The following is a 10,945-nucleotide window of genomic DNA, read 5'->3' on the forward strand; positions in this document are numbered from 1 at the left end:
CCAAGCTGACACTTCATTAGATGGCGCAAACGTCGTGACACTCCCAACGCTTCCACACACAAGGCAAAGTTGTACCAGCGTTCGTGACCACCAGGTGCCAGTAGAGCGCCTACATGCGAAACCACCACGAGCGTCAATCAGCCGAAAAAGGGAGGGCGACGCCAAAGACTCCGCCTCTCTCTCGACTTCTGGACGCTCAGTCAGTGAAATCACGGTGTCTTGCAGGCACATCGTTTGTTGCTTGTGGTTATTGAACAATTCCGATTTTCTTGCCACTTGTGAAGTCATTTCCATGTGCTCAAAGCAAAACCAATTGTCTTAGTTGAGAGTAGAGGCGCAAGAAATCATCATGACGTGTTCATCAAATCAATCGACAACCATTTTACTGTTGATATTTCAGCCTCTCAAGGAGTCTCACTTTTCTGTGGGCCCCACTCGAGTAGAAGGAGAAGCATCTGCAATCAACATTTCTGACGGATAGTACGAGCCGAACCGGGAACTGTCGTTCCCTCTTTTGTTTCGGACGCTTCCTGTCTTTCTTTGGTCGCAGCTGGAAGCGACGCCGCCAACAACAAGATGCGCGTCATTTTGAGCCCTCCCCCCTCGAGGAGCGCTTTGAAAAATAAAAAGATGGCTGGTTCCCGTTACCGTGACGACCGACGCCTGCTGCTGATCCACAAACGAGGAAAACGAAGAATCCATCCCGAGTGGATTGTGAACGCGTCTTATTGCCCTAGCAACCAAATTCGCAACAAGCCCGTCCAAATTGGCCACGCTCGACGCGCTCCACGGAGGATACAGGTCCAAGGACCCCGCACGCCCGCCCGCCCGCCGGGTTGCTCGCTTGGCAAAGAAGTGGAGGCGTGTGTCAAGTTTCAAGCAATTGCTGCTGCGACTGCTTTTGAGGACATCGCAACAAAATGGTTTAATGTTCCATTTCGACAGCATTTCACATTTTCTACGTGCGGCGGTGCCGATGACGTCCTGCGGGGAGCCTCGCGCGCCCCTCCTCCTCCTCCTCGAAGGGCCTCAGCCCCTCCTCCCTTACCGGGTGACATCAGCCGGGCTGGCCGCTGCTGGCCTGGCGGGCGGGCGGACGGGCGCCCCCCACCCCCGGTCCCTCCCACTCCCTCGCTCACTCGCTCGTCGGCGGAGACTCCAGCAGAAGCAGACCGACAGGCGAAGCTCCACGGCGGCGTTGTCGGCGGCGGCTTCGCTGGCGGGACGCGACGCTACGTGCTCGCCGGTGAGCTGCCATCTTTTTTTTTTCTCTTCTTCTTCTTCTTCTTCTTCCTTTTCATCTCGCCGTCGTCGTGGCGGCGGCGCGTTTAACGGATTCATGGAAAGTTTGCCAGCCCGGCAGCAAAGTGGGGAGGCAGGAAGACTTCCAAAAACGGACTTTGTTTGATGCACTTTGACTTGTGGTGGGGTAGTCGTGGCTACCGAAGCGAGTCGGGTCCGAAGCTGAGCCGAGCCGAGCCGAGCTTCGGCTACTCCTCGTCCAACACGTCACGGTGTCGGAAGGTTAAGATCGCGGCGGTTGCCATAGAGATGAAGAACGCGGATGCTCCGAAGGCTTCCTCGGGCTCATCCGGCCTTGTTCGATCCGCGATTAGCTTGATTGGAGATCGATATTTCCCGAGATGAAACGGGACGCGTTGTCGCTTCCAGATGCTTTGGAGTGGAACGCGTCGCGTTCACTCCAGGCCAGCAGGGGGCCACCGAATGCCGCCTTCGCCATGGAAAGCAAGCAAAAACAAGCGAGCTTCGGGCTTGAGCGCAAACAAACGGGAATTATTCACGAGTGATCCGACTTCAATAAGCAACCGATAGACGCAATTCATCAATGATTACAATTCATTGTTACAATGATTCACTTCAAATCGCAAATTGATTGTATTCTAAGGCAATGTTTTCTGCTGTTTTTACGTGTTGAGTGGGAGGAAAGCATTTGACCAAAGGTAATTGCCATAATTAACTAATAATTACAATGTATCCGTTTTATGGGCTAAATCACTTTTTATGGCTTTCAAACAGAAATGATAAGTTGGTAAAAAAAGAAGAAGGAAACCCGAACCCACCAAAGTCGAATGAAATACATGCCATGCAAACAATTGATGGTAGGCAAGATCAGTACCAGTGACAGAAAGTAGAGTAGCAGAAAGGTTGGTGGCTACCACGGCTGTGCTGTGAAGGAAACACTGACCTACCTGAAAAAGAGTTTTTGTCATTGGAAGTGATGTCTCAATCCATTAAAAGATAGCCAAGTAAGTGTAAGTTCAGACGATCACTGAAGGCAGAAGCAGAACATATTTGTTGGAACGCTAACTCCAATGTTGTCAGATGAAAACGCTCTCACACCGCGGAGGAGAACGAGTCGGGATCGCAGACAGATGGATTCGATTCAAGCAAAAGTGCATTTAAGGCATGAAATCACAACCTCCAGTTGGCGTGGTGTGAGAAAAAGAAGGAAAAAAATGCAGTCGCTTTTTTGGGGGGCCTGCCTGACATAGGCGGAGCGTGGCCCGGCGTGGAGGTCCGGGCAAAGGTCTCGGGTTGCTTCTTGAATGACTTTCATTGTTTCCGTCAGCGCACGTGATCTTAGATAAGCCCGGTCGGAGCCTCGTCTCCCGCCCTCCCTCGGGGTAGACCCCGCACCCGCGTCACGGGCTGGTGTCAGCCGGCGAGCATGTGACAACCTCGCATGCAAATGTTTGTTTGCTCACCGACGGCGCGCCTTTTGCCGGCTGACCAAGCACAACGGTGACCACCCACCGACTGGCCGTTGCATTTTCCTTCTCTGGGCACAGCCAGACTGTATTCCCCCAATCGCCCCTCAGGTGCTTTCTTGTTGTGGTGGTGGTGGTGGTGGTCTTTTGCCATCCCTAAACAATAGTCAGTTCCAAAACAGTCATCCTTAGTTTGGAAAAATATGAATCGGTGGGAACGTGGCTGCGGTCGTCATGGCGATCGCTTTGCCAGCTCCTCCGAAATAATTCATGATGTCATTCCAGGGACTGACATTCCTGGCATTCCTCCCGTCCAGATCCCACAATCTCCGAATCACACCTGGGAATGGAAGCTCCCGTCAGGGCCTAAAAACAAAACTCTTCCAAGGAATGCACAAGCCTTTTTTGGAAAAGGGGGTTAGGGTTAGTCGAGATTTGTTTGGGTGGTTGTTCGTCTTGGCCAAGTGCTTGTTGTAATTCCATCCCTCCAAGAGAGGGGGCGCTCAAAGTGCAGATTTCAGTTCAACTTTGAGTTGGAGCTGGAGTCACGTTCTTTTTGCAGGACAGGTCATGTGTTTGCTGTCGGGCTACGTGGGCGCTAGTGCAAGAGAGGGAGGGAGGGAGGGAGGATCTACCTTCAAGTGGTCTCAAGACTGTCATCACAAAGGCATTTCCTCCTCAGCCGCTCACTTCCTGCTTCCTCACTGGCGGGGTGCTTCTACTACTGCGGTGGGGGTGTGCCGCTTTTACTGCTATGATGAAAAAAAGGATGACATTTTGGAAACATGACACTTGCAATGAAAAGAATGGCTCCATTTGCCGCCACTCAACTCCACTCAACTGTTTGACTGCCAATCATGCGGCGCAGAGGAATCAAAAGTTGCCCCAAGTGTGCCCCGAAAGGCCGTCTTGAAAAGGAAGATGTGCCGTCACCGGGGCGACCGGAGCCGAGGCGCACATGGGCGTCGACAGACACGGGCGTCTGCTCCCGCTGCGCACGGACAGTGGGAACATTTGCCAAATGCCGGTCCAGGGACTTTCTTCTCTCTCTCTCTCTCTCTCTCTCTCTCTCTCTCTCTCTCTCTCTCTCTCTCTCTCTTTCTCTTTTCTGTGGCGTTTTGCGGCCGTTGCTGAGCGTGGCTCCCTACCGCAAATGCATGGGGGGAAAACGTAATCACCTAAGGTGGCAAAATCCAGCGATGGCGTTTGGTGACGAGGCGGGCGCCACGACTCACCGAGAAGGCCCACTGTTCCAACTCATTTCATGCGGTCTTTGCGCTTTGCTCTGCCACCAGTGAATCCGCTGCGGTCATGGCCGCCCATCGAATCAGAACCACGGCCAATAGCAACGCTTTGCTGCCTCGCTGCAGGTCCGAGGGGACGCTGATCGACCTCGGTGACGGCGTGTCCGAGTCCGGCCTCGTTGATGTCAAAGGTAAGCTAAGGCCGCCGCGCCGCACCGGTGGTTTGTGCTTTTCGCTTTAGACATTCGAGTCACGACATCGGGGTCAAAGTCAGCATTAGCGTTAGCATTCGTATTAGCGTTAGCAAAAGCATGAGCAGGGCTCCACCCAAACATGGACAACGTGCTTCAAGTTTTTGGCAGAGTATGTGTTTTTCATTTTCTCATCTTTTTGATTCAAGTCAAAACAAGTTCTTGTTTGAGCAAACTAACTTGTACGTAACTATAAATTGAGCCACAGTTTAAAACCGTTTGAGATAAGGCTGATGGCTGCAAAGCCCAAAAATTGCAAAAGCTGGAATGGAGCTCTGGTGAGATGCGCAGCATTTCTTGACGTAGCTGACGGCCTCGCTCGCTCCCGCCCGCCCCTCTTGTGTTGCCAGTGCCTTCTCCCAGTGCCTTACGCTTGGACGCCGGCGCCTGCTTGGGCACGGCCCGAGAGGTGGTGGCCATCAAGGACTACTGCCCGTCCAGCTTCACCACGCTCAAGTTCTCCAAAGGCGACCGACTCTACGTTCTGGACACGTCGGGCGGCGAGTGGTGGTACGCCCACAACAACACGGAGATGGGCTACATCCCGGCCGCTTACGTGGAGCCCGTGGGTCTCCGAGACTCTTCCTTCAGCGACAGCGGCATGATAGACAGCGCCGGCGGCGACGCCGCCAGGGAAGAGACGGCTTCGGAAATGGACCTGCTCGGAGAGTGGGCCGGCGTCATTCTGACGCCTACCGCTTTCCATCACCGAAATCCTTTTGCCAGCGCGCAGAGCTCCACCAACCCGTTCCTGCGCGGCGATCCTCAAAACCACCCGCTGGACCAAAACGACAACGAGAAGTCTGCTGATCTTCTTCTCTTTGACGCTCCGTCCGTGCCAAACCCAGGCTCTGGCGGGAGTGTTTTCAACCCGCTCGCCAGGGATAACCCCTTTTTCAGAAGCAAGCGCTCCTACAGTTTGTCCGACATGTCGGTCCTGCAGGCCCAGTCGGACAACCCTCCGACGTCCGGCGGCGGTTTCTTCGGCGGCCTCAAAGCGCCGGCCCCGGAGCAGTTTCAGAGCAGGGAGGCTTTCCGCACAGCGTGGCTTACCCATCGCAAGCTGGCCAGGTCCTGCCACGACTTGGACTCTCTGGGCCAAAGTCCCGGCTGGGGTCAGACGCAGCCGGTGGAGACCAACATCGTCTGCCGGCTGGACAGCTCGGGAGGCGCCGTGCGGCTCCCGGACACCGACATCGGCGTCCACGTCCCCGAGGGACATGTCGCCGAGGGAGACACCCAGCAGATCTCCATCAAAGCACTCTTAGATCCGCCTCTGGAACTGAACAACGATCGCTGCACCATCTCTGGCCCGGTGGTGGAGCTCAAGCTCAGCAACATGGAGACCAAAAGCGGCATCGCGCTGGACATGAAAGTATCGGTGGCGGTGAAGGCGGAAAGCGCCCGGGTGGTGTGCGTCAGGAGCGACTGTAAAGAGGGGCCGTACGCCCCCGTCTCGCAGACTTTCCTGTACGGCGACACGCTTCGGGTGTCCCTGGACAACTTGGAGCCGTGCATGTACATTTGCGCGGTGGTGCAGTCCCAGTCCTCGTCTCCGGACTGCAACGTGTGGGATCACGTGGACAAAAAGATGACGTTGGGGGTGTACGGACCCAAACACATCCACCCCTCCTTCAAAACGGTGGTGGCCGCCTTCGGTCACGACTGCGCCCCCAAGTCGTTGCTGGTGAGCCAGGCGGGTAAGCAGCAGGCGCAGTCCTCGCCACCGGTAGCGCTACAGCTGTGGGGCAAACACCAGTTTGTCCTGTCCAGGCCCCGGGACCTCCGCGTCGGGGTCTACTCCAACATGGCCAACTTTGAGGTGAAGGCCGGCGAGCAGGCCAAAGTGATCCCGGCTTTCCAGATCAAACTGGGCAAAGTCAGCCGGCTGGTCTACCTGATCAGTTGCCGCGACAGCGCCGCCGCCGATTTTTCCGACTTCACCCTGAGGATCCAGGTCAAAGACGAGCGGGGTGCCATACTGGCCCAGTTTTGCGTTCAGACGCCCACGCCGCCGCCCAGGGCGGGTCCCAAGACGTCCATGCAGCGGCGCTTCCTGAAGAAGAAGGAAGTGGGCAAGATCATCCTGTCTCCGCTCGCCGTCGCCACCAAGTACCCGGTGTTCCACGACCGCCGGGTCGCCAACCTCAGGTTCGGAAAGCTGATCAAGACGGTCATCCGGCAGACCAAGAACACCTATCTGCTGGAGTACAAGAAAGGAGACGTGGTGGCGCTTCTGAGTGAGGAGAAGGTCAAGCTGAAGGGCCAGTTGTGGACCAAAGAATGGTACATCGGCTACTGCCAGGGCCGGGTGGGACTGGTCCACACGAAAAACGTGCTGCTGATGGGAAAGGTCCAGCCCCTTTCCTTTAGCGGGCCCGAGCTCACCACCTCCCTGTTGCTGGAGCAGGTTCTGAGGCCCTGCAAGTTCCTCACGTACATCTACGCCTCGGTCCGCACCGTCCTGATGGAGAACATCGGCGACTGGCGGGCCTTCGCCGACGCCCTCGGGTACCAGAACCTTCCCGTGACGCACTTCTGCCGGGCCGAGCTGGACAGCGAACCGGAGAGGGTGGCCTGCGTTCTGGAGAAGCTGAAGGAAGACTGCAACAATACGGACAGCAAAGAGCGAAAGTCCTTCCAGAAGGAGCTGCTCACGGTAAGCCCGCAAATGGCCCACTGGAAAAAGGCCCTCGGACGTGTTTGCCGCCCACATCCGTGTCCGAGCTGCCGGTTGGCTGGCGGGCGGGCGGGCGGGCGCTCCGCTGGCTTTTTCCTTCCCGGTCTAGCGTCGGTCGGTCGGTCGGTCACTTGTCCTTGGATGCAGTAGCACAAAAGTGTGGTGGCAAATTTTGGTTTTACAGCAGCGTGACTCTCCGTCCAGACCAGAAGTTACTTAAGATGAAGGATCAGGTGCGACCGTGTGCTTCTGAGCTATCTGGGGCCGGCAGATGTTTCCTGCCTCGTTGTTCTCAATAAACACAAGAAACCCCAGCTCAAGTCCAAGTCTCGAGCAATCAGAAAACTGCCCATTCGTCGCCGAGTGGCGTTTGCGCTCGGGTCAAAGGGCAAACGCCACGTCCCGATGACTTTTAAGGCGTATCCCGGGGCGTCACAAGCGCGCAGTGCAAGCAAAGTGTTGCCGAGCGAGGCAGTCCCGCCCGCCATCTGTGTTCAGGCCCAATAAGAGTTTATTCCAGAGCCTGAGGAGGAATCTCCCGCTTGACCTTCCCGAAGCTTACTCGTGTAGATCATTTTCATTTCATTCCCGAGCCACCCTGCGCCCCCCTCGGTCTTTTCTGCGGGAATGAACGGTGGCCAAGTCATTACAGTCCGTCCGACGGAAGGGTCAGAGATCACGCATAGCGAGGAATCGGGAGGGCGGGCGGGCGGGCGGGGACGTCTCAAATGGCGCGGCGGGCCGGAATGGCAAAATAATGACGACAAGAAGAAGAATCAAAGAAAGGCCAAGGAAGCAATCAGACGAGAGGGAAGTGGCCACTTCCAAAGGATTCTTGGAATTGGCATTTTTTTCAACACAACAATTGAGGCAAAGTCGTTAAGAAAGGCTACCTCGGAGTTGATCCACTCCAGGCTCTATTATTAGGAAAGCAGAGCAAACTGGCCTTTGACGTGTCAACCTCTCGTCGTGTGTTTCAGGCCCTTCTGAAGCTGGACTGCCAAGGCCTGGTAGCCCGCCTGGTGATGGATTTTGTGCTCCTGACCACGGCGGTGGAGGTGGCGGGACGCTGGCGGGAGTTGGCCGAGCGCCTGGCCAAGGTTTCCCGTCAGCAGATGGACGCCTACGAGGCGCCGCACCGTGACAAGAACGGCGTGGTGGACAGCGAGGTGATGCCGCACTCGTGCTTGCTCCGGCTTGCTCCGGCTTGCTCCCGCTCGCTCCTGCTTGCTCTCGCTTGCTCTGGCGTTCTTTGCTAGCCCTAACATGTGCGCGTGTCGCGGCTCAGGCCATGTGGAAGCCGGCATACGACTTCCTGGTGACTTGGGCGGCTCAGATGGGCGACAGCTACCGGGACGTGATCCAGGACCTCCACGTGGGCCTGGACCGGATGAAGAGTCCCATCACCAAGCGCTGGAAGCACCTGAGCGGGACCCTGCTCCTGGTCCACTGCCTGGACGCCCTCCGGAGCTCCGCCTTCAGCCCCGCCTCGGCCGCGTCGGACGACTTTGCCATCTGACGCCTTTGCCGTCGGACCTTTTTTCTACTCCATTTTCAGCACGCATGTCCGTGTTTCTTTCCGCTGGGTTGTGCTCACACTGGTGTCATGAATTGGCGTCACCCGACCCGCCAAATGCTCAGGACCGCAAAAGCGGGCAGTCATTGTTTTGGAGCTTTTCTTCTTTTGGAGCTTGCTTTTTTTGTCTGTCCATTTTCTCGTTTCGGAGCTTTTAGGTGCACCCACACTCATTTCTTTTGGTTCTCATGTAGTTGGGTCACTTTCTAGACTCCAATGGTGATGTGAGCAGGTCAGGTTCTTGTGTGAGTTTTCTTGATGTCAGGTTGTGTTCCAATCAAATGGGACAGACACACTGTCTTATGTTTGTGCCAACTTTCACATTCTTGCAGTATCGGGTTCCGGTGCGTTGAGGTCAGGACTCGGTGGCGGTGGGTGAATTGGGTTGGGTTCTGTCTGTCGTGTTGGGTCGGGCTCACTTTGTGATTTGATGGAATCAGCTATCGTTAGCTGACGGACGATTTGTTGAGCCTGCAGCTTTCGACCGGCTACCAAAAAAACGAAGAAATGTGTGCGGAGGGCGACCGCTCGAGGATCGCAACGAGCCGTACACACAAATAGGACAGAAAACCACTTGCCATGCGCTATTAAAACTGATGACACTTTCAAATTGCATTGTTTTTAAATTAAAAATGGTCATCTTTGACCTTGCGATTTTTTGCTTCCACCTTTTTATGTTTGAAACCAGGGACGTGCGGTCGGTCGGTCGGTCGGTCAGAGGAGGCAAGCGAGGCCGTGCCATCATGAAAAGGGGAAAAACAAATTCAATTGTTTTGATCATAAAGTCATTTTCCTTTTCATTTCAGTAGTTTGGTATCATTTTGAACTCGCTGAATTTTGATCGATTCGCTCGCTCGGAGGAGCCAACGTCCTGCCTAGCCTCCTCTGAGGATTGCGTCATCCATCACACGGCTGCCTATGGCTATGGCTATGCAGTTAGACTGAACTAGTCTCTGTCTTTACGTCGCTGTTTAAGTCTTCAAACACTGTGGCTATATCAACTCATTTCCCTAGTTAAGCTGACGTATATAATATCTTGTGTTTAGATGAACAAAACGGCTTTGAAAAGAGACCCAACGGAGGCAAGGAAAAAAAGGTTCCCCAGCCTTATGGCAGGGGGTGCTAGTGATCCCGGGATGCTTCATGCGCCTGCCTGCCTGCCTACCTGTAGAAGAAGAGATCTCCACTTCAAATTTACGGTCAACAGCAGAGGAGCAGTCGTCCATTTCTTTCGTTTTACATTCGTTCCCCCCCCCCCCCCCCCCTTCCGTTTTGCAATGACTTATCCAAACGATTTCCAACGATGGATTTTCGGTCGAAGCCGGGGGTCATCAGTAAAGGAAGAGCAACTCCGGAGTGAAAAGGTTGGATTCGACACACGGGACTTCAGAGCATGTCTTTTCAAACGGCACGATACTCGAAAACAAGTGCTTGATTCCATGTGCTTTATTGAGTGTTTTGATGTGTGGAGACTGCTGATATGGGATTTTAATTCAAATCGTTCAAATGAAATAATGAATAAGCCACTCTAGACCAACCTTTTTTGTGACACGGTTAGGTGCCGGACAAATTTGACCGGGGGGTGACGTCAGTGCCTCCCCAGTCATGAACCTCACCGCACGGTCACTGGTTGAAACACACTTGGAGTTAAGTGACGTTTTCCCACCACGTCACATCCGTTGTATCTTGTTTGTCGCTACTTTGCATGACTTGTGATTTTTGTTTGCCAACCACCAGAATGCGGAAAAACAAAAATGACTTGAATTCATTTTGACAACTCAAATTTGCCCACATTTACAAATACAATGGCCTGTTATTAGGTGTGGCCAGTGATGGTGTACCTAATGGCGTGTCCGAGTGACGTCAAACAGCCAATCAGGAGTTGTGGTGGCACCCTAATGTTTAGCTCCACCTGAAAATAGCGGTGTAGCTATTGGAGTGTCCAAGTGACGTCACAGATCAAACAGCCAATCAGGAGGTGGCATTTTTCACTTTCAGTGAAGCTTTTTCCCGAATGAAGTGGCCTGTTTTTAGGTAGGACACTTCAATAGATACACTACACGAGGTAAAAAAATAAATAAATGAATACGAAAGTGTCCTAATGATGCTCCTGCATATTTACATGTAAACGCCGGATAAGAGAGAGCTTCAAATTGTTTGCAATCCTCAATTAGTCGTCACCACCGCTAGAGGTCGCTCGCTCGCTGGCTGCACAGTCAACTAACTCACTGGCGTGCCCGCCTACGGTAACCGAGAAAGCTTCATTCAAATTGAACCAAGCGCGGTCCTTGTTGTGACGCAGCAGATATGATTGAGTTTCAAACTTGAATATTTTTTGTCCTTTCAACAATTCGAAGATCTCATTACTGTAGCATCGGAGTGCTCTCGGTTCCCCGCCCCTGAAGGCAGCAGCACCTTTGAGAACATTTGGTAGGCATGTCTCTCATGAGTAGAAAATCAAAAGT

At 54.0% G+C, this 10,945-nt stretch overlaps 1 protein-coding gene and 1 long non-coding RNA gene across 3 annotated transcripts; one reads left to right on the top strand and one right to left on the bottom strand.

The window, feature by feature from the left end:
• Nucleotides 1–434: 434 nt before the first annotated feature.
• LOC119115495 lies at nucleotides 435–4,114 on the bottom strand. Its single transcript, XR_005096152.1, has 2 exons — nucleotides 4,022–4,114; nucleotides 435–1,216 (listed from the first exon to the last, which is right to left on the bottom strand). It is a non-coding gene; the product is annotated as an uncharacterized LOC119115495 (long non-coding RNA).
• Nucleotides 1,121–9,126, top strand: LOC119115465 (SH3 domain-binding protein 4-like). Of its 2 annotated transcripts, none has more exons than XM_037239961.1 (5): nucleotides 1,121–1,246; nucleotides 4,025–4,164; nucleotides 4,575–6,883; nucleotides 7,885–8,073; nucleotides 8,193–9,126. In XM_037239961.1, exons 2-5 carry the CDS (start codon nucleotides 4,041–4,043, stop codon nucleotides 8,421–8,423), a joined length of 2,853 nt encoding a protein of 950 aa, XP_037095856.1. In that variant the 5' UTR covers nucleotides 1,121–1,246; nucleotides 4,025–4,040; the 3' UTR covers nucleotides 8,424–9,126. The 2 variants fall into 2 exon arrangements, with proteins under 2 accessions (XP_037095856.1, XP_037095857.1); XM_037239962.1 differs by lacking the exon at nucleotides 1,121–1,246 and adding an exon at nucleotides 1,291–1,961.
• The last annotated feature ends 1,819 nt before the right edge of the window (nucleotides 9,127–10,945 follow it).

The sequence above is a fragment of the Syngnathus acus genome, chromosome 21, assembly GCF_901709675.1.
Source record: "Syngnathus acus chromosome 21, fSynAcu1.2, whole genome shotgun sequence".
In the NCBI taxonomy this organism is placed as follows: Eukaryota; Metazoa; Chordata; class Actinopteri; order Syngnathiformes; family Syngnathidae; genus Syngnathus; species Syngnathus acus.